We start from the raw sequence: 27,051 nt of genomic DNA, 5'->3' as shown, positions 1-27,051 counted from the left end.
CTACATGTTAGGGTGCCAGGAGGCACAGGTGTTCACAGGTGCATGCCCACTTTTTGTGTATGCATTCATAATTTGGTTAAAAACGCTGCTTTCTGTGTCTGGTTTTGTTACACTGGCATCTTTTATGTGCAATTTACAGAACTGATTCCTGAGCAATGTGCAGGTTCTTCCTTTCTAAATTCTGTTGGACAAAAACGATCATAAATTTGTACAACTTTCTCATGTTCTTAGTTTAAATCCAAACGTGCTGCTCCAAAATGTAATTATAGTAAACAAATCTAACCAGATTGTTGTTTATACTTCATAAAATAAGAAATACTTTATAAAAATGGATCCAAACCCATGCTAATTACTGTATATGAATATTCTACACTGTATTTGCACATTATTTTTCTTCATTTATTGTAGAACTCTTTCACTTCATTGTTTAGTAACTTTTCTTGAAATTCTTTCTCCCTCAGTGGAAACACACAACCTGCAGTCTCTCCACACCATCCTGTCCACAGGATCTCCTCTCAAACCTCAGAGCTACGACTACGTGTACCGCTGCATCAAGAGCAACGTGCTGCTGGGCTCGATTTCAGGTGACTGACGCATTTATAACTCGAGGTTAAAATCTTATTTAAAAAAAACTTTTGTGTCATTCTTTAGATCTGAGACAAAAGGTGTCACAAAGATCACCCAATTCAACAATAATATAGGCAGATTTTAAATTGATTTATTAGTTCGATTTGTTTTTTTTTTCCTGAAGCACTGTTGCAAGAGTTAAAAAAATTGTATTTATACTGGACACATATAACAAACGGTTCTTTAGATAAAACGGTTGTGTCGATACTAAAATCAACTTTGTTTTAGGAGTTTAAAGGTGCAAGTTTAGGTAGATGAAGGTGTGTGAAGTTTCATGTTTTTATTCTCATCTCCACAGCAACTCCTTTATTACTTACATTTCTGTACTACAAAATGTTTGACGCTCCTGACACTAATCTGAAATACAGAAAAACAAACAATATCTGAAGTAATATTTGGTTCAAATTAAGACCAAAATATTAGTTAGTTGTTACTTTTTCTCACATACAGTGACAAAAAAACATCAGATGGTCCATTAAGTTTGTATTATTATGTATTAGCTTGTTTATAGTTAACAAACACCCAATAAAATACATTTGATGAGAGTAGTAGACAATAATGTACAAGATTCTGGAAGAAAATAAATAATTTGCATATTCAAGAATCAGTTTTCAAATTTTAGAAACCATGACCAGATATTCAAAGATTTCGAACTCCAAGAGTGCATTAGTTGCAGATGAAAATGTTACAGAAGATGGTTGCTATTCCTCCCCCCTTTACTGACTTGTGGTGCAGAAAATAAGAAGTCTTACTTTGGGTGAGTTTTGCAGACGCAGTGGACGAGAACCAGCATTTAGTGAGAAATAGAAAATGTAGACCTTTTGAGAGATAAAGTCACTAATATAAAAACCTCTGATGGAAAGCTAGCTAACATAGAGTGATTTAGGAAGATGCAGACTCAGGTCTGACTTTTGTTGCTTTTTGGGCCTGTAACAAGTATTTCATGTATTGTTTTGAAAACTGAAATGCTCAAATCCTACTTTTATTAGAAGCCATCTTCACCTGCTCTAAATCTATTTCTAATTATTTAAGAAACCTATAAAAATGAATTTACAATATAAGGCCTCTGGGATCTCTAGAACTTGTTATTCCTACTTTAGTTTAATTTTATTTTTTAATCTAAGCTTTTAAAGTCCTAATTGGTGAGAGAAAAACAAGAACTGGTGACAAAATAAGTTTTACAGCAAATGTTAAAAACTATTTGGTAATGCAATAAACAAATATTTTTGCAAGTTACACTTTTTAATTTTTTTGTCCTTTTTAATTTATATCTACATTTTGTTTAAATCTATTCTACTGAAAACTCATTGTTAAAAACATTTAAACAGAATATAATACCACTATGTTGTTTTTTTGTTTTTTGGGGGGTAAACTCATGTAAAACACAATATTTTTGTGTAGTTTGAGCTTAAAAATGTCTCACACAGTTACACTTTGAGATTTACAGCCAATTGTCAAGTCACAAATTCTGCTCAGAGAACAACAATCTTTGTCTCACCACCCTCCCTTAAACCATCTGTTTCAAATGAGTTAGTGTTTTTTTTTTTCTTGTTTTATTATAACAAATGAAAAAAAAAAGACTCAGACATTTTATTTTGCCAGCTTTCAAAACAGGCACCTCTTCTTAAGTATTTACCTACTTTATTTATATTCATCTGATTATGATGTCATGAAAAGAGTAGTTCAAGTTCAAGTTTACTGTCATTCGCATCACATGTGGTACATAAGGTGGAACAAAATTGTGTACACAGGCTCCCAGTTACACCCAACAATAGCAAAAATATAAAGTGTAAAAAGAAACGGTATATAAGGATCTAAGATAACGCTAAACAATCACCAAACAGTACGCTAAAATATCTAACATACCATATTTTCTGCCATACACATCGTTCCGCTGTACAAGTTGCATCGGTCCAACTATGTCTAATAAACGGGAAAAAAACATAAATACGTCACATCACCGTATAAGTCGCATGTATTACATGTCACCGCTGACAACCCGGAAATGTGGGCCGGCGTTGTGCCAAAAGTCAATTAGCTGCCAAATGACAGCTGCGGGAGCATGCACGAGAGAACTTTAACAAGAATTTAACAAGCTTAACCTTTAAAAATAATTATTTTTTTGCTTGAAATTATAGCAAATGTGTGTCTCAGTCTAACTTTTCCTTAATAAATGCACTCTGATGGTCAAATCAGCTGTATTTTGCTGGGGCGGTGCAGTGAAATGAAGCTGATTTGACAGTTGCTCCAGGCATGATCCCGGAGCTGGACGAGGGTTGCAAGTTGTGGCAAGCTGATTCTGTCATTAATAGCCACTTTTACCTACTACATGACACAACGGCATGCCATACTACTCAAGTGCCATCTAGCGGCTGAAAGTGGTAGTGTTCAATATTTTCAATGACAGAATGAATGAAAACGGTCATATCTCAGCCAAAAATAGGTTTATAAATATGGGGAAAAAACCACAAATAAGTCGCTTTGGTGTATAAGTCGCAGGGCATGCAAATTATGCAAAAAACGGTGACTTATAGGCCGAAAAATATGGTATACGCTAAACACTAAATGGTAAATGGACTGCACTTATATAGCACTTTTATCAAGACACTCAAAGCTCTTTACAACACAGCCTATGCCCTCATTTACCCTTTCATACAGCACTCTACTAGATCTCTACAAAGACTAATCTGTGCTTTCACATTCATACACCGATGGGACACACATTGGACTGCTGGTGGAATCGAACCCCCAACTCTTGCATTGGAGGACGACTGTTTTAACCACTCAGCCACAGCTTCCCCACTAATAATGTAAAACAATACAGCGTAACAACAGCAGCCCAAAGCTCGTAGAAGACCGAGTAGAAGCTTGGATGTTCTTCTATTTGACACAACAGAAATTGTCACTAATATAATAATATGTAAATGTTGCCATCATTGTATGTTCCCATGCAATGGCGAAATTGGCTCTCTGCATTTAACCCGTCCACCACCAGGCGGAGCAGTGGGCAGCTGCAGAAAGCGCCTGGGGAGCAACTGGGGATAATGTGTCCTTCTCAGAGACACCACGAGATGTGCAGTGACCGGGGATCGAAAGGTCCCGAGTCGGCTGCCCTGCCCCTACACCATCTCGGCCCCTACTGAAATAGTTGATGAATTTTATTATGTTAATTTAAGCAGAGATCGTTTACTTTGTTAAAGATCATCACAGGTAATGAGTTAGTTCTACATCCACAACGCAGAGCAAACAGCCATCTTCATTAAAGGTGCTGAACTTTCAAAGATTTTTAAAAAAATCGTAAAATAGGTATTTTTTTTTTATTTGTAGTGGTTTTTCCACTGTGATTTTTTTCTGCTAAGGTTCAGATTACCATCACTATTTGACTTGAACAGTATCACAGGCCATCGGTGCAGTTCTTCACAATGCATCACTGCATATGTAGGTAGAACCAATAGTCATGCTCACTGTCACCATTATCTTTTTGCTCTTTCAGAGTAAACCGTGCACACTGAAACATGCAGAATGACACATTAGACTCCCTTTCTTAGAAGCTGAAACATTTATGCCTTTCTTTTGAAACAAGCTATAAGCTCTGTGTCAGTTTAGAATTCATAAACTTGATTTCAAACCTGTTTTAACATTTATAACAATTCATTTATTATGCTAAGGTAACAACAAAGCATATGTGACACACACCCACAAAGAGCTGACACAAACAATAGAAACTTCAAAGAAAATTTATATGTAACTGTGCATTTACTTCATTTTCCACACACAGGCCCTCTGAGCCCATTGTGGTTTTGACAGTCCAGTAGCAGCCCAGCAGAATGCTATCTGTCTCTTTTCTGAGTCTTGAAACGTTTAACATTTAGCACAGCTTGGGTGACTGACGTTTTGCACACGCGTTTGTACACACACATACATGAGTTATGGCTTGGAGTGTCACACGGTCATTGTGATTGACAATCTAATGGGTGTAGCTTGTAGGTTTAAATGCACATGCACACAAGTGCACGGACACACAAGCTCACATTGACATGCAAGTCGAGAGACTGGATGCAGGCGTCAGCCTAAATGTCAATCACAAGACAGAAATCTGGAAAAGATGAAGTCGTACTTTACAAACGGATCGTCTTGGGCTTTTTGTAAAAGCATTTTTGTTTGCTTATGTTGTTGAAGTCTTTACACTTTCATATAATGCTCATACAAACACAACTTCATATAAATAAAACAGAGAACTTTATAAACCAGTGCCAATTTGTTCTTTTATACACTGTTTTTTTTTTCTACATCAGAAACCAACTATTTGCAAACCTGGTTAGAAACTGTAATGTGTTATTTAATTTTTGTATCAAACCGGAGATTACGTTTCTGCTTCAGCAGGAATTTTTCAGGTACATAGTGTTTCAATTCAACACGTATTTAAAATGTGTTTTGGGGAAATAGTTCATGAGCATCTGGCAAACGCTCACAGATGATTTTAAGCCTTAACAGCTGCAGTGACTAGGCAATTTGAATTTCATTGTAAACCACAGTTTTAAAAAGAAACATGGTTTGGAAACAAGTTAAAATCACATTTCTTGCGTCTTTAGCTCTTTTTAACGAGTCACACTTTCAGAGACAGTGCAAGATGTAGTGTACACAGTGACACTCCCTCCTCTTGTCAGTTTGTGTGCGCTGTCAGTCAGCTGTGTACACTGGTCAAAGAAACAGTACCCCCCACCCCCAAACAATTCCCCTGACTGAATATATAAATAACGTACTCTAGGCTGTCAGGAATAACACATATATAACATTTTGCATAAGCACTTTAATTAAATTCACTCATTGTTTAAAGTCCATATTTTTGTAAAGGTCTCCCACCACTGACTGTTTATCTTTTTTTTTATTTTTTATTAAAACCTCCTTCTAGCTCTATGGTGTATAATTTGAGAAGGTTGATCTTAATGGGATCACGAGAGTCAACACACTGACACGTGTTCACTTGTTCTTTTGCATATTTGTATATCAAATTAACTGTATTAAATGTTCTAAATATTATTGCTAGAAAACGCTATTGTAATGATTAATGATTTTTTTTTTTTATTATTTTTATTTAAACCTTTATTTTACCAGGAAGAAATCCATTGAGATTATTAATCTCTTTTACAGGGATGTCCTGGATAATATGCAAATACAGCAACACAGTCTTAAAATCAGTAACAGTAGTAAAATATTTACAACAAAAACATCCATTAATAAAACATAAAATACAATGCAAGTTAAAAGAAATCACAATTTAAGACACTTGGACATTACAGGTGCAAGATGTGACTAAAACCTAAACCTAAAAACCATAAAGATCCTTCATTCTCTCCCCATGCCTGATAGCAGCACTAGGCTGAAGTGGCTGCTAGCAGCATACTGAGATAACAATAAGTTGGTGCTAAAAGTGAAATTTCACTCCTGTTCATTTTAGCCTTTTGAATTTAAGTATTTCTTCAAAATAAACACAATATAAAAACATTTAACAAAACAACTGGAGTGGTCAGATATATAGTATTTCTGCTCAAAAAGCCATATTTGGAATAATTATTTGAAACACAGGTTTACTTAGATAAAGTGCACTCGATATGGTCTTTATGTCAATCTGTTCTTCTAATTATTTAGTGCATGCTCTGATCAAAGTCAGAGTTTCTTTGTTTGTCATTTGCAACACATGTGGTACATGTGGTGGAATGAAATTGTGTACCCAGGATTCCAGTTACATCCAACAATAAAATGTAAAAATTAAAAAAAAGTAATAACATCTAAGATATGAACTAAGAAAAACGTTAACTAAAAATACACTAAGCACTAATAGCATAAAAACAATATGCCAAACAGCAGCACGAACATGAGTCTGTGTGAGCAGATGAGTATGAATGAACACATCAACTTGAAACAGATCAGCAGCAACATGATGTGATTTTTCACAGTGATTATCCCGGTTAAAGATTCATGAGTCTAACAGCCTCAGGGTAGAAGCTGTTCCTCAGTCTAGTGGTTCTATACTTAATGCTCCTTAACCTCCTCCCTGAGGGGAGCAGGGCAAAAAGTGTGTGTGCTGGGTGAGTGGGGTCCTTCATGATGTGCACAAAATGTTATTTTATCTGTACAAAAAAGTGACAAACTATTACTGTGGGCTTCAGTTTATTAACATCATGTATTTATCCTTTAGTCGTATGTTTGTTGTGTGTGTGTGTGTGTGCGTGTGTGTGTGTGTGTGTGTGTGTGTGTGTGTGTGTTAGTCAGAGAAGTGGATCCTGCTCCTGTCACTTTCCCTCTCGTCGCCAAGGGCATCAGCAGGCTGCAGCCCTTTTGGCTGCCAACCGACCTAACCTTGACCCCCGAGGTCAATGCTCTCTTTGTGTGTGTGTGTGTGTGTGTGCGCGCGCGCGCGCATGTGTGTGATAGGATTTAACACAGCATATGTGCCACTGTGACCACTGGCTGATGGTCACAGTGGCACATGTGAAAAGGACCTTTTTGTGCATTCGCCTCTTGTTCACCGAGTGTATTTTTGTGAATATGTGCACACGTTTTAAACATGCATTTCATTTTGCAATGGGTCTGTGATTTTTTCATTTATTCTAAACGTCTGTGTCATTTAGTGTGTGTGTGTGTATGTGTGTGTGTGTGTGTGTGTGTGTGTGTGTGTGTGTGTGTGTCCTCCTGCCAGCAGGGATGCCAGATTTATGTTTTCCTTCACTGGGTGATATTAACACCTTCACTGCTGGATTCTCTCCATCCTAATATACCTCCATCTGACTACCCATATGTCACTTCCCTGCCCCCCTTGAACTCTCGCTCCTCTTGGGGTGTTTGTGTGTAGGCGTTTCTGCTCGTGCTAAACTTGTGTTTGATCGTGCCACTTTCACATATTTTTCTTGGGCAATTCATTATTTAAAAAATAAATTCATACATCATTTAGGCGTTAAAAGTTACTTGGTTGGTTTGTGGTAGCGGGGGGAGGGGGGGGGTTACTTTGTCTGACCCTGAACTGTCTCAGAGGATGTTCAAAGTTTTCATAGTTCCACAAATGAAAAGTGATTCTCACACAGACATGGATTCAGACAAAGGAAAACACAAACTGAAGAGTGTTGTTTGGAGCATAAGATCAATGTGACAAGCTAACTTCTTGTTCACACATGCGCATGCGCGCAGAATATCATAGAAGTCATCTCAAGAAACCCACTGCGACTTTTGGTTTAAAATATACTTGTGCGTATGTGTGTGTGCAGCCCTGTGTGTGTGTGTTCCGACCTATGAAGATGAGAGTAACAATAAGATAATTGCTTATCTTCCGACTAAAAGTGTGTTTGTGTGTAATCAGAAGTCAAGGTTTCCACTTCCTCCAGGGAGCCAATTAAAGCTCAATAAAGAACCTGGCAGACAGAGAAACCGAGTGTAAAGAACAAATAGAAAAGCTAGAGAGGAGGGAGGAGTGGTAGAAGGGCAGAGAGCAAGGGAACAAGATGGATGGATGTAGTCTGTGAAACAGAGAGGAGCGAGGCAGGGAGGTAGAGAGTGAACAATGGGAGGGGAGATGAATAGACGTGTCAGGAATAGTGGATGATTGGAAGGTAGAAAGAGACAAAATGATGTGTGTGTCGTCATGACAGTTTTAGGAAGGTGTTGCAAAGGAGGAAAACTCCTAAATAGGTCAATAAAGGGGGAACAGTGCGCTATCACCACCAGTTTGTGGGATCAGCCTGATACAAGTACAAATAAATGTCCCTAGCTCAGTGTTCACCGGGGATGCAAGGATACTTCTGTCAGTTGCAGAACTATGGATTTCAAGTATTGTAGAAAATGTTCAGGAATTCCTAGTAAGTAAAGCATTCTCAGACCTATTTGAAACTATGCTCTAACTTCCTGAAAAGTGCTAACCGTAGGTATAGAGATCATTTTATGTGTGTTACACACAGAATCTAAATAGAATAAAATGTCTTTCATAAACCAGTCAATTCGATTATAATGTGCTGTTTGGTATCATCGTCTGCCTTCCAACAAACACAAACCGATTATTTAAAACCGGGGTGTCCAATCCTGGTCCTCGAGGCCCATGATCTTGCATCTTTTACTTGTTTTCTTGCTCCAAAACACCTGATTCAATGGTTGAATTACTTCTTTGTGTTCTACAGAAGTCTGATAATCACCCTTTTATTAAAATCAGGTGTTTTTGAGCAGAGAAACATCTAAAGCATTATAGTTGCCCTCCAGGACCAAGACTGGACACCCCTGATTTAAGATATTGGGTATACATGTGAGTATGGGCATTGTACTGGCTTAAAGCTTGTACATGGGTTTTAAGTCTGTACGTCCAAAGCTGATGATGCATGTGCATTTACTGTATATTCAGACTATTTTTTGGGCCAGCTTCTACTCACGGATCTACAGTTTAACTACCCATTTCCAATAGGTGACGATAATGCAGTAGTTTGTCAACTGGTTAATCCTAAATGCATGTAGAAGAAAAAAGTTCAAGACAGTTTCTTATGGTTCGTAATGTCTCAAAATATTGGGCTGCATGCACTGTTGATGGACTTGGCACTGAGCTGTAATGTTACACAGGTCATTTGGTCAACCACATGCTCAAGCAGGTGGACGACCATAAAGTCAGCATGAAAAGGCAATTTCAAGTTCCTATAAAAACTAGACAGCCCTCTTTTTCCAAGAGCTGAAGGCCCAAGACAAACTTTACAAACATGAATGTGAGAAAACATCTTTTTCGTCATTTTGCTTTCCTCTAAAGAAAGTGGCCTGCATAGAATAAACTAATTCTGGGAATAACTAAAACAGTTTAGCGTTGTTTAAAAGGCATATATACAAACCGTAGTGTTTCAGAAACTATATTGTTTAGTTTTTACACGTCACATCTATGCATGCTCAAGAGGAAAAAAAGCAAAATTAAAATTAAAATATTCCCTGTAGACGTTTGGGCACAGTCTCAGTAAAATGGATGCTTTTGTTGCGTCTGGAACAGGATGTGTTAAAATATACATATCTATAAATAGTATAGCAACGGATGGTTAGACCGGCATAAAAGGTTTATTTTTGCATGAGAATTAACTCTTTCAATGACTGTTTTAATAATCCAGTCATGCAAATAAACTTGTGAATAAAACCCTCGGTCTTACATTCATAGCACATAAGTTTAGAAAGAAATGGCAATAAACCAGACTTGTGTATTCAAAATGCATATTTAGACTTTAAAGGTTATTTAATAAGGGGATTGTAAAAGTATACCAGCGCTAGACAGTCGTTAGCACAATTCACTTCACTAACATTTGGTGTCTCCTTCTCTTTACAATTTTTTCCAGGTGGGACCGACATTGTTTCATGTTTTATGGGTCAGAACCCAACAGTTCCAGTGTATCGGGGAGAGATCCAATCAAGGAATCTTGGCATGGCTGTAGAAGCTTGGAGCATCGATGGTAAGTGTGTGCAGAGTGGGTGAAAATCTTTAGACTTTGTTTTTCTTTTTCTCTTTGTTACTGTTTTAAAAACTGTTTGTTTGTATTAAACTGTAAGAAAGTTGCAATGTAGTTTATTTAAAAGAAGCAAAATTATGAGTGGCTGATATTTACATGTCGGGGCAATCTTCATGTGTTAAGAGAGTAACTTCAGCTGAAATGTTGCTGAAGTATAAACTGCTGCTCTTGGATAAATGTCTAGACAAACTACAGGAATTGTTCCCCAATAAATAACTATTTTTTTTTTACTTCTTCCTCTTATGTATCCATCCATCCTTCCATCCATCCATCCATTTTCTTCCGCTTATCTGAGTGTCGGGTCGCGGGGGTAGCAGCTTAAGTAGGGAGGCCCAGACTTCCCTCTCTCCAGCCACTTGGTCCAGCTCCTCTGGGGGAATCCCAAGGCGTTCCCAGGCCAGCTGAAAAACATAGTCCATCCAGTGTGTCCTGGGTCTTCCTCTGGGTCTCCTCCCAGTGGGACGTGTCTGGAACATTTCACCAGGGAGGCGTCCAGGAGGCATCCTAACCAGATGCCTGAGCCACCTCAACTGGCTCCTCTCGATGTGGAGAAGCAGCAGCTCTACTCTGAGTCCCTCCCGGATGACTGAGCTTCTCACCCTATCTCTAAGGGAGAGCCCAGACACCCTGCGGAGAAAACTCATTTCAGCCGCTTGTATCTGAGATCTCGTTCTTTCGGTCACAACCCAAAGCTCATGACCATAGATGAGGGTAGGAACGTAGATCGACCAGTAACTTGAGAGATTCACCTTTTGACTCAGCTCTCTCTTCACCACGACAGACCTGTACAGCGCCCGCATCACTGCAGACGCCGCATCTATCCACCTATCAATCTCTCGCTCCATTTTTCCCTCATTTGTGAACAAGACCCCAAGATACTTAAACTCCTCCACTTGGGACAGGACCTATGACCCGACCCGAAGAGGGCGCTCTACCCTTTTACAGCTCAAGACCATGGCCTCGGATTTGGAGGAACTGATCCTCATCCCATCCATGTCACACTCTGCTGCGAACCGCTCCAGCCAAAGCTGTAGATCACAACCTGATGAAGTCAATAGGACCACATCATCTGCAAAAAGCAGAGACGCGATCCTAAGGCCACCAAAATGGATCCCCTCAACACCTTGACTGCGCCTAGAAATTCTCTCCATAAAAGTTTTGAACAGAATCAGTGACAAAGGGCAACCTTGGCGGAGTCCAACTCTCACCGGGAATGAGCCCGACTTACTGCCGGCAATGCAGCCCAGGCTCTGACACCGGTTGTACCGGGACCTAACAGCCCGTATCAAAGGGCCTGGTACCCCATACTCCCGGAGTACCCCCCACAGGGTTCCCTGAGGGACGCGGTCGAACGCCTTCTCCAAGTCCATAAAGCACATGTAGACTGGTTGGGCAAACTCCCACGCACCCTCCAGGACCCTGCTGAGAGTGTAGAGCTGGTCCAGTGTTCCCACGACCAGAACGAAAACCGCACTGCTCCTCCTCTTGTGTAGCTGAATTTTAAAATCTTTCTTCTGCAGACTGTGCTGGTAAATCTCCACCACCAGAAAGAACCGAGGGCTAGTTTGAAGGGAACTTTGCAAGAACATCTCGAGATTATTGCTTAAATCTCAAACGTTGTCCTGAGGAGGGTTAGAGTTGTATAAAACCACACACTGAAGTGTATTAGGTGTTCTGTCATGTAAGGGGTGTACACATTTTCTATCTTTGTATGACTGCATCCAACTTTACTGTGTGTTGCCATAAACTAAATTTAATTACATTTTATTGTCTGAACAAGTTGTTTATGTGTGTCTGTGTGTCTTTGGGTGTTAATAGGCAAGCCAGTTTGGGGGGAGAGTGGAGAACTTGTCTGCCTGAAGCCGATCCCCTGCCAACCAACTCACTTCTGGAATGATGAGAACGGGAGCAAATATCATAAAGCTTACTTTTCTACGTTTCCTGGTAAACACAAAATTATACTCACGCAAAAGCTTACTATGTAACACAATCTACGTGAACATCAACACCCACATATACACAAAGACACTTCTTTGAGAGAAATTATTTTTTTGATAATATATTTTATTACATAAATGTTGACTCAGCATTGTATCAACACAAACTGCTGTGACTTCTAACAGTCACAGTAGTTTTTGTTTTTTGCAGTCAAACTACTTCCGAATAGTCTATGCCATAGGTGTCCAAAGTGTGGCCCGAGGGCCATTTGTGGCCCTTGCACTGATTTTGTGCGGCCCACAACTACAATTTAAGAATGGTATCATTTTGGCCAACAGGCTTAAGAGTTAGATGCAGTCTTTGCAAATTTGTTGGTAATCCTTTTTTTTATATAATGTTTAGATTTAACAGCAAAATGGATGAAAAACAATCTTCTCAAAATGAGCAAAATTAATCAAAATATAAACCTTTGGCTATAATATTTTTATTTTTACGTCAAGGTACAAAGCACCAAAAACCTTTACTGATTTCTACCAGAAAGGAAACTTTTGGATAATGATTCATAAAACTTGGCTAAATATTGCAGTTGATAAAATAATCAAGAGGGAAAGTGGACATTTTAAATGAATATAACATGGTATCATCTACATACGAGTTGATCAACTTGATCAAATCTTCTATGAATCTGTTGTGGCGACTGACAGCTGGACGGTTGTTCAGAACTTGGATCAGCCTTTTGGGCCGTCCATGTAAAAGACTGATTGACCCCCTTTTAAAAAGGACACTTAACTCAAATTACGCTTTTGTTGCTGAGAACAGACTACGATGAACTTCCCAAACACAAGAAAACAACAAACATAGACACAACAAGTCCAATAAATTAGACAATTTTTAATAAAACATATAAGCTTAGAGTTTATGATGCTTTTAATGTTTTGGATCTACAACAATTTAAAACACTCCATCTAAATTAGTAAACCTTTCTCCAAAATATTGTTCACGTTGAATTAAATTAACATTTTTGTGTAACACGAGTCCTTTCATCTCGATAGTTTTGGCCCACATATGAAAGTGTTTAGACACCCCTGGTCTATGCTGGTTTAATAAATAATATATCAAAACTTTCACCTTGATTGGGAATAGTGTTCAATGATTTTTGGCATTTGTAACGTTTGTACTTTGCAAAATAGTTAACTTTATTTACAAAAAAAAAAAAAAAAGAAATGCTTTGAAATCCATCAGTTCCTTCCAAACATGGTTCCCTGAAATCTACTTAAGCATATTTACTCTTTTTGTTGTCTAATGTGCAATTTAGACATAAGCTAGTCTTTTGCTTGTTTTAGCTTTTAGATACTGTATTGTTTTAACTTTAAATTTTCAGTTTAAGCTTCCTTAACAAATGTTAGCATGCATTTGGCATTCTCTAGTTAAATTATGATTTTTTGTTTCCCCTCCAGGGGTGTGGGCTCATGGAGATTACTGTAAAATCTACCCAAAGACCGGCGGCATTGTCATGCTGGGCAGGAGGTCAGTCGTCAACTGTTCACTAATAAATGTTCAGAATGAACATGATTTATTCTTATAACTGACTATTTAATTGGTCAGTACTTTTGGGACAGGTTTGTTAGATATTTAGGCATTTGTTTCTTGTAACTGAAGAGAAATTATTATTATTATTTTTTTTTTTTTGCTTGTTCAGAAAATCTGTGCAATCAACTTACATGACTACAATGAAGTCGATTAGTGAAATATACCGTATTTTCCAGGCTATACGTTGCTCCAGAGTATAGGTTGCATCGGTCAAAAAATGCCTCATGAAGAGGAAAAAAAACATATAAGTTGCTTCGGAGTATAAGTCGCATTTATTATGTGTCGCCGCTGACCCCTTTCACCCGGGAAATGTGGGCCTGTGTCATGCCAAAAAGTTGATTAGCTGCCAAAAATCGATTGGCGGGAGCATGCACGGGAGGACTCGCTGTTGCAGTTCTTCCAAATTTAACAAGATTAACACCTAAAAACAATTATTTGTTTGCACCTGTCAGCAGCCGTGCCGGGGGCGAGGGGGCCCCGCCCCTCCACTGCCAGAGCGGGGAGGAAGGGCACAGCGAGGCACGTTGTCCGCAGCCCCGGGAAGCAGCGAGGTGCGGGCGGGGTGATGCTGTAGAGCTCGTGGCTGGAGCCGTGAGCCACCTTCGCCTCTGTAGTATATAGTGCCGCTCACTAATGCATGAATGGGTTGTGATCTGTGGTAGCGGAGTGACATGTAATGGGATGAGACCAGGAATGGTGCTGATGTTATGATGCTAAGGTGTTCTGAAGATGATGGTTAATAAATACAGTTCGTGATGAGTCTGTCAAGCGTCCGTCTTCTTGTAGTAAAAGGAGTAAGTGAACATATATTACAGTCCCCGGAACCTTCCAGGATGACCCAGGGCCTCGCGGCGCATCACCGCGGAGGATATGTGCGTGATATGACCTACGGGGGGAAGGTCCCCCGCGTGGAGGAATCCTCCACCGCCGAGCGTCCGTCCCTTCCACCGGGTTCAATCCCCAGGCAGACTGCACGGACCCCATCCATTTACAAACTTCCTTTCTGCTGCTAGATTACTGTTTTGGGCTGCATATTTTATTACCTGCAGTTTGTTACCTGCAGAATAGGATTTTCTTTTGGGGGGCATTTTACTTGTGTTAAGTTTTTCTCAGTTGTCTCTAAGTTAATGTTTTTTTTTTGTGGGGGAGCAGTAGAGGAACAACATATAGTTGTCAAAAGCCTAGAGGGCCCTCTCGCGGCTACAGATGGTAATGTTTACTTATTGCTTCATTTCAGTATGAATGAACATTTAACACGTCAGTCAAAAATGTGTCATGAATAGGGGGAACAAAAACGTATATAAGTCGCTTCGGACTATACGTCGCCGGACTGGCCAACTATGACAAAAGAGCGACTTATAGTCCGGAAAATACGGTACTTAAACTACCACTGAACTAGGAAGTAAACTGAGAATATAGAACTATATAGGTAAAGAAGAAAATAAAAGAAAAAGCTTAGCAATTCTATGTAAGAGAGTTCAGATACTGCTACCAGAAAGAAACAATTGTTTGATGTGTGGCAGGAAAACTTCATGTTGTATATCTTGGTTTCTTTAACTTGTGTTTTGTTACTGCAGCGATGGAACACTGAACCCTAACGGAGTTCGTTTTGGAAGCTCTGAGATCTACAACATAGGTAAATATTAAAGATGGAATGAGTTGTAGTAGTAGCACAGGGTGGTAAGAAAGCTTAAAGATTTTTACGAATGAAGTTGAGACTTGAGTCTCTTTTCGTTGGTGAATAATCATTATCATAGTCATGCAATTATTAATATTTTTACTTTGATCATAAAGTAAGAAAAGCAACATTTCTTCCTTCTACAGAAAGGCTGTTTAATTCTGAGTCTGTTCTTTGAATCTCTTCTTTTTCTCTTGGCTTCACACCTCCTCTTCTATCAGTGCTTCTCATCTGCTCTTCTCATTTTTGATTCGTCTCTTCTCCCGTCTCTTTTCTTGCAGTGGAGGCTTTCGAGGAAGTGTCAGACAGTCTTTGTGTCCCTCAGTACAATGCGGACGGAGAAGAGCGAGTTATTTTGTTCCTAAAGATGGCACCCGGAAAGCTCTTCTGTCCAGAGTTGGTGACAAAGATTAAAGGAGCCATCAGAAAAGCTTTGTCTGCCCGACACATCCCTGCCTTGCTGCTGGAAACCAAAGACATTCCTGTAAGACAAATATGAATATCAGTCAGACGTGAATAAGCCTGTTGCATTGCTTAGAGCTGCAGTGGATTGATTGACAGCTGTCTTTTCATCTCTGCAGTACACCATCAGCGGTAAGAAGGTGGAGGTGGCTGTGAAACAGGTTATTGCCGGACGTGAGGTGGCACAGAGAGGAGCGTTTTCCAACCCCGATTCACTGGATCTCTACAAGAACATTCCTGAGCTGCAGAACTACTAGAGATGAAACTGGACAGAGCGAGTGGAAAAAAAAAAAAAAATTGCAAATCCCAACCTTCTAGAGTTTATTCCAGCTTATCTTTTTAATCTTAGTTAGAAAGAGCTGTGCAGAAACATGCAAATTCTTCAAAACATTCTGATTTTTGTTCAGGAAAAAGGGAGAGAAGTTAAACTAATATCTGTTTAATTAGCTGATGGGAATGAAGCACGGGCAACCCTAAAAAATAGCATGAGGTGCACTGGTCCGTAGACTTGCTTTCAAAAACATCATCATGCCGCTCTTAGTCAGCCGTGTTGTAACGTAAACCAAATGAAACTTTGGGTGTGACTGTGAATAAGCGTCATCTCTAAAGCAAGCAAAGAAACGGTTAAGCGAAGCATCGAGTGCTTTGCTTCAGGTTCACAGTTTGATTTTATCTCTCCGCATCCTCTGCTTCTAACCCCAAAGCCATTTCTGTGCGATCAGAATATAATCTGTGGAGATGTGAAGAAAAATATACACAGAGCAAGTTGGATTAACACCCGAGCTGCGGCTCATATCACCATATCATCACTATATGGTGCTTTATCGTTTGTATGTGCGTGTCTGAGTGTATATACAGTATATATGATTAAGAACATAAAGGTTAATGTATATTTTTGAACAGTGAGGTTGAATTTATAATTGTGTGTTTGAAGGTAGCTACCCAAACTCAACCAAAGTGGCTTTAGGGATACAGAGGGATTTAGCTACAAAGCTAACGTTTGCTCGACTGAACTAGACATGCTAAACACATTTAAAGTATTTTGATTTTAGATTTATTGTCAAAACTAAACCTTTATCCAGTCGAGACCAACACTACGAGCTATTGTTGAAATGGTGGCTGTGTTGAGTTAAAGATTGATCTGACAGGACGTGAATGTTCACTTCATCACAGCAGCCTGTCAGCTATGGATGTATAGTCATTACCTTACCTACAGATAACAGCTGTTTTAACCTTTTAAACAGGAAAAAGATTAATATTTTAAAAATTGCTCTACATGCATGGTAAAACCTCAAAGAATGGAACTAAAGTGGGTTTGGTCATTTGCAGATTTGTTGGTCAGAATAAGGAACAGTAGTTTCATTTACGGGTTAAACATGACTGATGTGACCTGCTCACATGCATCTGATACATGGGTCATAAAATCAGTAAAGTTTTATGCTTTTTTTTAAATTTCGATTACATTTTAAGACCTACATTCTCTGCTCTTCAGTCACATTAGTTTCTTCAATTAACTTAATGTTTCAGAAAGTGTGTGTGTCCTGTGGAGTGACCTCAACTAGCGCCGTACAATAAAATCAATGTCTTGAAGTCGGGATCCTCTTGTTGATGCTGTACAGTATGTATCGGGTCATTAACAAATGCCTTGTTTGAAAATAAAGAACTAAAAAGCCCCATAGGGTACATGCTGCACTGCTTTATTCATGAAAACAAAAAAACTGGGATTATACTTGGTCATCTTTGCGCTTTAAGACACGGTATTTATGGTAAAACATTAATTGTACTAGTCTGCTATGTATTGTGTTGTTGTTTTTTAAATTTAAAATAAAGTGTATTATATTAGGCCTAAAACTAATGGGGTGTTAAATGTTTGTTGTTCTTACATGGTCACTTTTATGGATTATATGTCTTTTTATTGTTGTTGTTTTTATTTTAAAGATAATTTGACAAATGACTGGATCTTTTCCACCGTATTTAGTTCATTCACATGACAAAATGATGATTATTGTCAAGGTCACAGGGAGTCAAACTTGGGTATAAAAGGGGATCAAAATTAAAAACTTGCTTCAAGCCATGGGCCAGTTTTAGTCGATTCGTTAACTCAAGTCAGACCCGACGTCTTCTCTTTGGTGCCGGTTCATCAACAAAAGTTTGATCGGCCTCATATGACGTTCTTTGTTGCTCTTTCAATGCCAAAATCCATGATTACTGAAATTCAAACAAAAACATCTGCACGAAAGAAGTATTTTAGTTTTATTAAGCAAAATGAGAAGTGATAAAATTATTCTAAATGTAAAATATAATCTTGGGAGGCTGGATAAGATGTTAATAAGAGCCAGATTTGGCTCGCGAGCCTCCAGTTTGACACGTGATTTAGGCCGTTGCGTGTTTGAGCTTATATTTAAAAACATCTTTCAGTTTTGTTTTGCAAACCTTTAAATCATTTTTGTTTCCAACTGGGTGAATTTTCTGGTAGACAATTTTGAAATGCCGAATAAAATGAGACCAGTCTGAAAGCAAACGTTGGGTTCCAAAACTTCCAAGCCTTTAATTCTCGTTGGAGATTTACGACGTCCATGTTGTTTTCCAAAGATAAACTGGGAGACTTTATTCTTGGCTTGCTAGACATTTCATGCCCTGTGAGCCGCACACGAGTTTAAAGTAAATATTTGAAGCTTTTTAGAATATTTACCACTGAATTCTAACTCATCAATTACCAGTGTTATTATTATTATTATTATATATATTTTTTGTAGCTGCCAAATTCTCAACCAAAAAAGTTTAATCTTATAATATATTTTCCACTAACTTTCAGCCTCGGGTTAGATGAAGCTACAACCAGTCACTGCCGCTGATTGATGAAGTGAAAAGTACTGATTTCCTCATAATGACAACAGGAAAAACATGAAGCAACTGAAGATCCTCTTTAAATTTGACCTTACTGAGGAAAAACGAACTACGGGACTTGGAGTGACTTTGACAAAGGCCAAACTGGAATTATTAAATACTGTTCATTCATTCATTCAACCTTTATTTAAACAGATAAGTCACAATGAGCTTCGAAGACTCATTTACAAGTGAGACCTGTTTGGACAGACAAGTGGTGAAAAATGACACAGGGTTTGGAGACAAAACAAAATCGTAACATGCTCTTAAACGTTGGTTGAAGGTCAACAGCGTGATAATGAAAAAAAAATCACACACGAGCACATAATGACGCCGACAGCCCATGCACGGGGGGTGGGGTGGACACAAAGACAGTGAGCATGTCCCGAGACCACACACAGGCACTGTATTTAAAGAATCTCCACAAGCGCAGCTTTTTAGGGATGCTGGTCTGCAGTGAACAAAACCTACTGAAAGTGAAAAATGTAAAGCGACACCCAGCTCATTGATGCACAAAGCAAGCAACAGTTTGTTCTACCAATAGAAACACCTGTTTTGGGGATTTCAGTATGATAATTTAACCGAGAAAAAAAAGGTTTTAAAGTGTTTTTGTCCCATTTTTTTAACGAGTCTGTTGCTTATCATCATGGCACAATTCAATTCAACCTTTATTTATATCGGTTAGTCTCATGGAGTCCTGACTCATTTACAAGAGAGACCTGTTTTGAACAAAGAATGATGACAACAGTAGACAATCATTAAAAAAAAACATAAAATGAAAATGAATGGGAGAAATTTTATAAAAAAAAAAAAAAAAAAAAAAACAGCTCCATTATTGTAAAGCGATATAAAATACTACAAACAGGAACATGTCTGCGTTGATTTTTGCCATGAACTTAGCAGTTGTTTAAAGTCCATTAGTGAGGTCAAAATTGACAGCTCCAGGTCTTTTTGCAAGGTATTCCAGGAAACAGGAACAGAGTAAGAAAAGGCCCTTTTGCTAAATTCAGTCTGCACTGAGAGGACGCTGCAGGTAATAATGTCCTGAGAGCACACGCTGTAGCTGCAATAACGCAGTGACATGTAGGAGGAGATGTACGAAGGCAACAGACCAAGAAGTGATTTAAAGGTGAAAATGTACCAGTGAGAGTCTGCGTGAAGTCAATGATGACCAATTAACCAGTGAATACTGGGTGCAGTGATGAGTACGGTAGTTAAAGCCAGTTATGAATCTTAGCGCACCGTGATAGACAGCATCCAACATTTGCAGGGTGCTTGTAGGAGCATTCATGTAAATAATGTCACTATAGTCAATGGAGGGAAGTAAAGTCACAGTCACAAGGTGTCTCCTAGCATTCAGAGTTAGACAGAATCTATATCTAAAAAAGAAATTTAGTTTAACTTTCAGTTTCTTTACCTAGTTTTACAAGGGTAAAACAAGGGTGCACTAGTACAAGGACAATCAAAGGTTTTAAACATGTTTGGGTGAGAAACAATGGAGCCTGAGAATCTTCAAAATAAATTTGAGTTGTTTATTCCACCTTTAGATACAACTTAACCATAAGTAGACTGTACTGGATAAACAAATCTGACCCGTGAATGTCACGCATCTCAATTTCCAGGACTTCAAGAATGTCTTTCAGAGGTTCCCAGAATCCAAAGATGCTCATAATGTTGTTTGATCTAATAAAAATCTCCTCTGATATTAATGCTTGCAGCACACAATTACCTCGGCACATACAATTTAACTTTAAGGCAAAGAATAAAAAAAAAAACAGCTCAAGCACAGGAAAAGCAGACAAAAATGTTTTCTGTGTGAATGTGTAAGGCATGTTTCACGCCTGCGTAGTTTTCTGCAAGTGTAAAAGCCACTCATTTTGATAGATGGCTCTTTCAGGAGTAAACTTGGCGGTTTCAAAGAACTCTGTGCCCTTTACACAGTAAGTGTGGACACTCAGACCTGTCACTCAGTTGAATTTGTAGAATAAGGACCAAAATAGAAAATGTACAATTTGGGCAGAGGCTCAAATCCTGTCGATCTGTTACAGAAAAGTGCAGGAAGAGAGAAAGACGGGGGGGATCTGGATACAGAAGTGAGCAGTCAGGGGTGAACAGCAGGTGGCAAACTAAACAGATTGCCAAATTCACAAATAACAACCATGATGTGCCTTTTAGGCCAAAAGAGTCGCTGTGGTTGCACGATCTAGCAGAGTACTCACAAAACAGAGGGCTTCAAAAAACAACTAGTGTTTTTTGTAGCACTTAAATGAGGTTAATCATTAAATCAGTTTAAATGTAGTCAGTACCTGATCTTAGACCAGTGGTGGACAAAGTATTCAACTCTAGTACTTAAGTAAAAGTATACTGATGGTCAAATCTTACTCAGCTACAAGTAAAAGTTGCTCAGTCAAAAGTTGACTCAGGTTAAATTACTGAAGTACTTATTTTTGAAAATACTTCAGTATTCAAAAGTACATGCATTTAAAAATACAAATTACATTTTCTAATTTCAGAACATCGCTGTACTGTGTTGAGTGATTTTACAGAATCTTGTAACTCTCTGATACCACCTGATGATGTACTGACATGTAGAACAATACATGTTCTACATGCATTTTACATGTCTGTGGAAAGTCATGATGCACCTTCAGTCTTTTTCCTCAGCTTCTGTATTCATACAGCATATTGTGTTTGTGTGTAAAAGTGCATTTGTCCACAGCAACAACTTAACACAGGAGAGGAAACAGTAACATTGATAAATGAAAGTACAGCCATACTTATATGAAGTGCCATTTGTAAAGTTACACAGTCAAAAATTAACAGCAATATTTTGGTTTATTTAGCCTTTCATAAGAAAAATATTTTTTTTCGAAGTCATATTTTCACAATGTTATTCATACATTTATAAATGTCATAATTCCAAACTAAATATTTATTTTACAAGTTTAGTTTACAAAATAAATATTTAACTTGCAAGTTAAATATTCAGTTAGAAAGCTAAATATGTAGCTCCACACTAAATATTTATTTTACAAACTAAATGTTTATGTCCAAGCTAAATGTTTAATTCACAAACTAAATATTTAACTTGCAAGTTAACTATTTAGTTAGAAAGCTAAATATTTAGCTCCACACTAAATATTTTGTTTTCAAACTAAATGTTTATGTCCAAGATAAATGTTTAATTCACAAACTAAATATTTAACTTGCAAGTTAAATATTTAGTTAGTGAATTAAATATTTACGTATAAATTAAATATTTAATTTAAAAGCTAAATATTTATTTTCAAAACTAAATATTTATTTTCCAAACTAAACTTTTTAATTTCTAAGCTGAACATTTAACTCCTAAACTAAATCATCAATTTACTAACTAAATATTTAGCTCCAACCTAAATATTTATCTTCCAAGTTAAACATTTAATTTCCAACATAAAGATTTAATTTGCTAATAAATATTTAGATTGGACCTAAATAGCAAGTTAAATATTTAGGTCCGAGCTAAATATTTAGTTGAGAAATCAAATATTTATTTTTTTAATGAAATATTTAGCTAGGAAAATAAATATTTAGGTCCGATCTAAATATTTAATTTACAAATTAATGATTTAATTTAGGAATTAAATGTTTAGCTTAGAAATTAAATGTTTAGTTTTGAAAATAAATATTTTACTTGGAAATTAAATATTTAATTTACACCTAAATATTTAGTTTACTAACTAAATATTTAACTTGCTAGTTAAATATTTAGATTGTAAATTAAGCATTTAGCTTGGACATAAACATTTAGTTTGCAAACTAAATATTTAGCTCCACGCTAAGAATTTAGCTTGCTAGCTAAATATTTAACTTGCAAGTTAAGTATTTAGTTTGTAAACTAAATATTTAGCTTGTAATATAAATATTTAGTTTGGAACTATGTCGTTTATAAATGTATAAATAACAGTGAAAATCTGACTTTGAAAAAAACCTACATATTTTTTTCTCACGAAAGGCTAAATAATCCAAAATATTGCTGTTAATTTTTGACATCCAGCATAATACCTGAATTAACAACTGGACAACTGCAGTTCAGAAAAGAAAAACAGCAACAGTGGATTACAAAGCTGAGCCAAAAGGAACGAGTAACAAGAAACTTCCTAGAAATGTAGTGAAGCCGAAAGTACAATATTTGTCTTTGAAATGTAGTGGAGTGAAAGTTCCCCAAAACACAAATACTCAAGTAAAGTAAAGATACTCAGAAAATGTACTTAAGTACAGACTCAAGTAAATGTACTCTGTTACTGTCCACCACATTGATAGGCAGATAGGTGCAGCATCGTCAGTGAAGCGGGCGCTGTACCGGTCTGTCGTGGTGAAGAGAGAGCTGACCATGTCACCCGTTTCTTTAAGTGATAAATGTTTCGTCTCCCATCCGGAGGACTTCCTCAGTCTACAGCCTGCCAACCACATCTGTCCCACAAGTAGCCTTCACTGCTGTGGTTCAAGTCAACTTCCTGTTGGAATCTCAGAAGCAGGCTTTTAACACATGCAAAACACACCCACCACATCCTTAAACATGTACAACAATCAATTATTTTAGCTCAGACGGCCAACTTGCTACTCACAGAAACAGCCTGACTTGGACATCCAAGGCCAAAGTGGTTCAGAAAACGGTTTGTATAAGCTCAAGCATCCAGGTAGATAACAACAAAAAAGGTTAAATCCTGTCATCAATTGTGTCTTTAAGTGAGAAGCATTTTGCCTGCCCCCCATCCAGAGGACTTTGTCAGTCTGCGGCCTGCCAACCCTTGAGGACCTTGGTTGTCCTCAGGCTGGTTCTGTGAGTAACAAGTTGGTCATCTGAGCTAAAATAATTGATTGTTGTACATGATGATTGATTGTTTTGGGTGAGTGTTTTTGCACGTGCTAATTCTGACATTCCAAGGAGGTTGACTTGAAACACAGCAGTGAAGTCTACCTGTAGGACAGACCTGGTTGGCAGGCCACAGACTGACAAAGTCCTCAGGATGGGGGACGAAACGTTTCTCACTTAAAGAAACAGGTCCAGTTGACACAATATAACTTTTTTTTGTTGTTACCTGGATGATTGAGTTTGCAAACCTTTTTTTTTTTTTGACAGAAAATCAGTTTGTAATCTTGCTTTTTGTAGATTTCTGTGAAATCTGGAAGTCAGAGTTATAAAATTGTTCCTGAGCTTCAAACAAAGAATGCCAACGCTCTTCATGACTTCCTTTGCAGAAAACAAAAAGTCTGGGTTCCTAATTTAAGTTGTGCAGGTTTGGTCTCTGTCTGCCGTCTATTATTTTTGTATATGTTCAAAGCCTGCTGTTCTCATTAAGCTGCAAACTTGTTCTCCGTGTTTTCTTTATATTATCATCACCTGACGTCCACCTCTGATTTGATGACTGGCTCTCAGTTTATTTGCTGCTCTCCTGGTTACCTGCCTGATTAATATTTGGTCTTCTCACTGCAGCTTTTCATTCTTACTCCCTTAAAGTTTGTGTTTTGTGCCACTTTGTCTCTTCTTTTTTCTTCGTCCTCCCTATGACCCTGAAATCGATCACAGAAAATGTCTCGATTGCCTCAGTTCCGAAGATTCATCTTAAAAAGAGGTGCTATACTAAAGGAAACATGAGCTCTGGTTTCTTGCAGAAACTGTTTTTGACACTTACTGATGTGTAAAATATTAAGATGGGTTGCTGATTACATTTCTAACACCAGTGCTGTCTTAAATGCTTGAAGGGACTAAAAGATAAAAGGATAACATGAAGACAACTGAAGTGGCGAGCTTGTTCTTCACCTGCATTTTGAAACTTGACTGTTGCATATTTTTACTTTTAATCAACATGTTTTATTATTATCCCATATGTCTCTTATTTTTATGCTAAGTACTGTGCACATATTTTAGCAGATGTGTTTTGTTTTAGCTCCAGTTATTAATCCTAATCTATGACACTGCAGTAATTTTGAATCTGATATTTAACAGTGAAACTTTATTGAATCCTTAGAGCTATTGCAAAGATTTCAGCATTACCGTTGGTTTACCATAACAGAAACTTTATCACAGTCGCCCGAAATAATGAAGACCAGACTTTTTGTTGGCAGCATTTATTTTAAACTACTGAAAATAAAATATGCAGAGAAAAAATATTGCTATGTCCATGCAAACTAATTCACACGAAGACTCGGCAGTTGTTTTTATACAGACTGCCTTTCCTGACAACCACCGAGCTACCACAGCCCTCTTTGTGGAGCAGAGAGCTGCCATCCAGGGCACCCAGGGGAGCAGATGGTGGGGGTTAAGGGCCTTGCTCAAGGGCCCAGAGTGGGGAAAATGAGGGTGGAAGCAGGCGTGGATGCTTCACCTGTCCCACCCACATTTTTGATGGTGTCAGCCCGGGGGATCAAACCGGTGACCTTGCGATCACAGACTTGCCTTCTTGAACATCTACACCACCACTCCACATAGTAAAAGAAAAAAAAAAATAAGGAGACATAATGAAAAATAAAAAGAAACTTTACTGATTGGTGGAAACAATAAGCTTAAAACTGAAGTTAAAACATTTTAAATCCCAGAAAATGATCAAAGACAAATCTGGAGGAAGTAGGGGTGTGGGGGGTGCTGTAACACCACTTGATGGATGCCAGAGGACAATAAAAAAATGAAATAAAAACCTTTTTTCATTTTAATCTGTAGGTTGCGTTTTATTTCCTCTCTACGTTCATAAAGATTTGTACATGTATTACAATATTTTAATGGTATTCTGAAATTGCTTAACTTTTTAACATTCTTTCAATTAATCATTTTTACTGCTGAAACAAATAATTTGGACAGCAGGCTTTTCAAATAAATTCCCCTCTGTAGTCATACAGTGGGGGAGTGGTGGCACAGAGTGGAGTTTCATTCAGGCCCAAAAAATCCAATCTAACCCGGCCCCAGCCCGTAGCCATCATTTCTGAACCCCACCCCAACCGATGAATTAACAGTAATTACAGGTCCGAAACCCCAAAAAACAGACATTTTTAATTAAGCTTTGACAGCTTATAGTTATTTATGGCCGGCGGACACGCATGGCTGAATAAAAGGGGCAGAAGCTCGGCGCTGAGGGGGTGTTTGTCCTTTCATGGTCATCAAAGAACATTAAATCACTGCTTTTGCCTGCATTCTGCATTATTCAGACACGGACCCTGCTCTGACATGTCTGCTTTGGGATCTCACTTGTTTAGGTCATTGGCCGAGTGCGTCCACTGAGTGCAGCGGCTGAACGTCCATTTGGGCAATGGATCGCTTCCTGGCAGTACCGGTAGTCCCACCTGAAGCTTAACTGAACTTTATTTTACCTTTCAAGGCCAGTCGGCTCGCGGTTAAATGGCTGCGTGTGCCGTGTGGCTGGTGAAGGTATGGCAAGCCATATTGCCATATAATTGAAACGCACGCCGCGTGCGTCTGCTGACGCAATTGAAAGCCCGACACCGACCTGGCCCGCCCATCCAGCACATTATTACGGCCTGGCCCAAATTCGTGTCGGGCCGGGCTTCGGGCTTCAGGCCAGGTTAGAAATGACAGCTCTAGCGCAGAGGTTAGAGAAGGTGGGCCTGTGATCAGAAGGTCACCGGTTCAACTCCCTGGACCTACAACATCAAAATGTGGGTGGAAAAGGTGAAACGCCCACACCTGCCTCCACGCTCATTTGCCTCACTCTGGGCCCTTGAGCAAGGCCCTTAAACCTCCACTCTATGCTCCCCTGGGCACTCTAGATAGTAGCTCTCGTCTCCACACAGAGGGCCGTGGTAGCTCAGTGGTCTGTGGTTGTGTCAGAAAGGGCATCTGGCGTAAAAACAATTTCCAAGTCTTCATACGAGTTAGTTCGCTGTGGCGACCACTGAGGGAGGGAGCAGCTGAAAAATGAAGGAAGTCATACAGTGAATAAACCAGCCACGAGGGAGCACAAGCCCTTGTATCTCTTGAGTTTCATGTTGTGATAAAAAAAAGGTTAGATTTAATTATAAACTTGCCTGCCTGACAAAGAATCTAAAAAATATATAACAATAATACTATTTTTTGTGTATCTTAATAAATAGCTTAGGTAAATGAAGAAATCTATATCCTCGTCTTGATTTGATAAAAAAAAAAAAAACAACAACATTAATTTCATTATTATTGTTCTGAAATAATTCATATAATGTAAAGTTAAATGAAAAAAATCCTGTTTTTATTTTTGTTATCATTACAATATTTTGAATATTTTGGCTGTTGCAGAAAGCATTTTTAAACAAAAGAAACTTTATTTCTTCTTTATAAAAATAAGTGCATTGCAACACCACCACGTGATTTGTCTCAACCCCCCCCCA

At 38.3% G+C, this 27,051-nt stretch overlaps 1 protein-coding gene across 1 annotated transcript in view; it reads left to right on the top strand.

Moving 5' to 3' along the window:
• aacs (acetoacetyl-CoA synthetase) overlaps window positions 1-17,479 on the top strand; it is a 54,836-nt gene extending 37,357 nt beyond the window's left edge. The window contains exons 12-18 of the mRNA XM_037680907.1: window positions 462-584; window positions 9,972-10,085; window positions 11,961-12,086; window positions 13,538-13,607; window positions 15,248-15,306; window positions 15,630-15,832; window positions 15,930-17,479. Of these exons, the coding sequence (XP_037536835.1) occupies window positions 462-584; window positions 9,972-10,085; window positions 11,961-12,086; window positions 13,538-13,607; window positions 15,248-15,306; window positions 15,630-15,832; window positions 15,930-16,067 (833 nt within the window). The 3' untranslated portion in view covers window positions 16,068-17,479. The remainder of the gene's footprint in view (window positions 1-461; window positions 585-9,971; window positions 10,086-11,960; window positions 12,087-13,537; window positions 13,608-15,247; window positions 15,307-15,629; window positions 15,833-15,929) is intronic.
• Window positions 17,480-27,051: the final 9,572 nt, after the last annotated feature.

This window comes from Nematolebias whitei, chromosome 8 (genome assembly GCF_014905685.2).
Source record: "Nematolebias whitei isolate Nwh7 chromosome 8, NemWhi1, whole genome shotgun sequence".
NCBI lineage: Eukaryota > Metazoa > Chordata > Actinopteri > Cyprinodontiformes > Rivulidae > Nematolebias > Nematolebias whitei.
The sequence above is the reverse complement of the archived record's forward strand: the minus strand, read 5'-3'. Positions and strand labels throughout refer to the sequence as shown.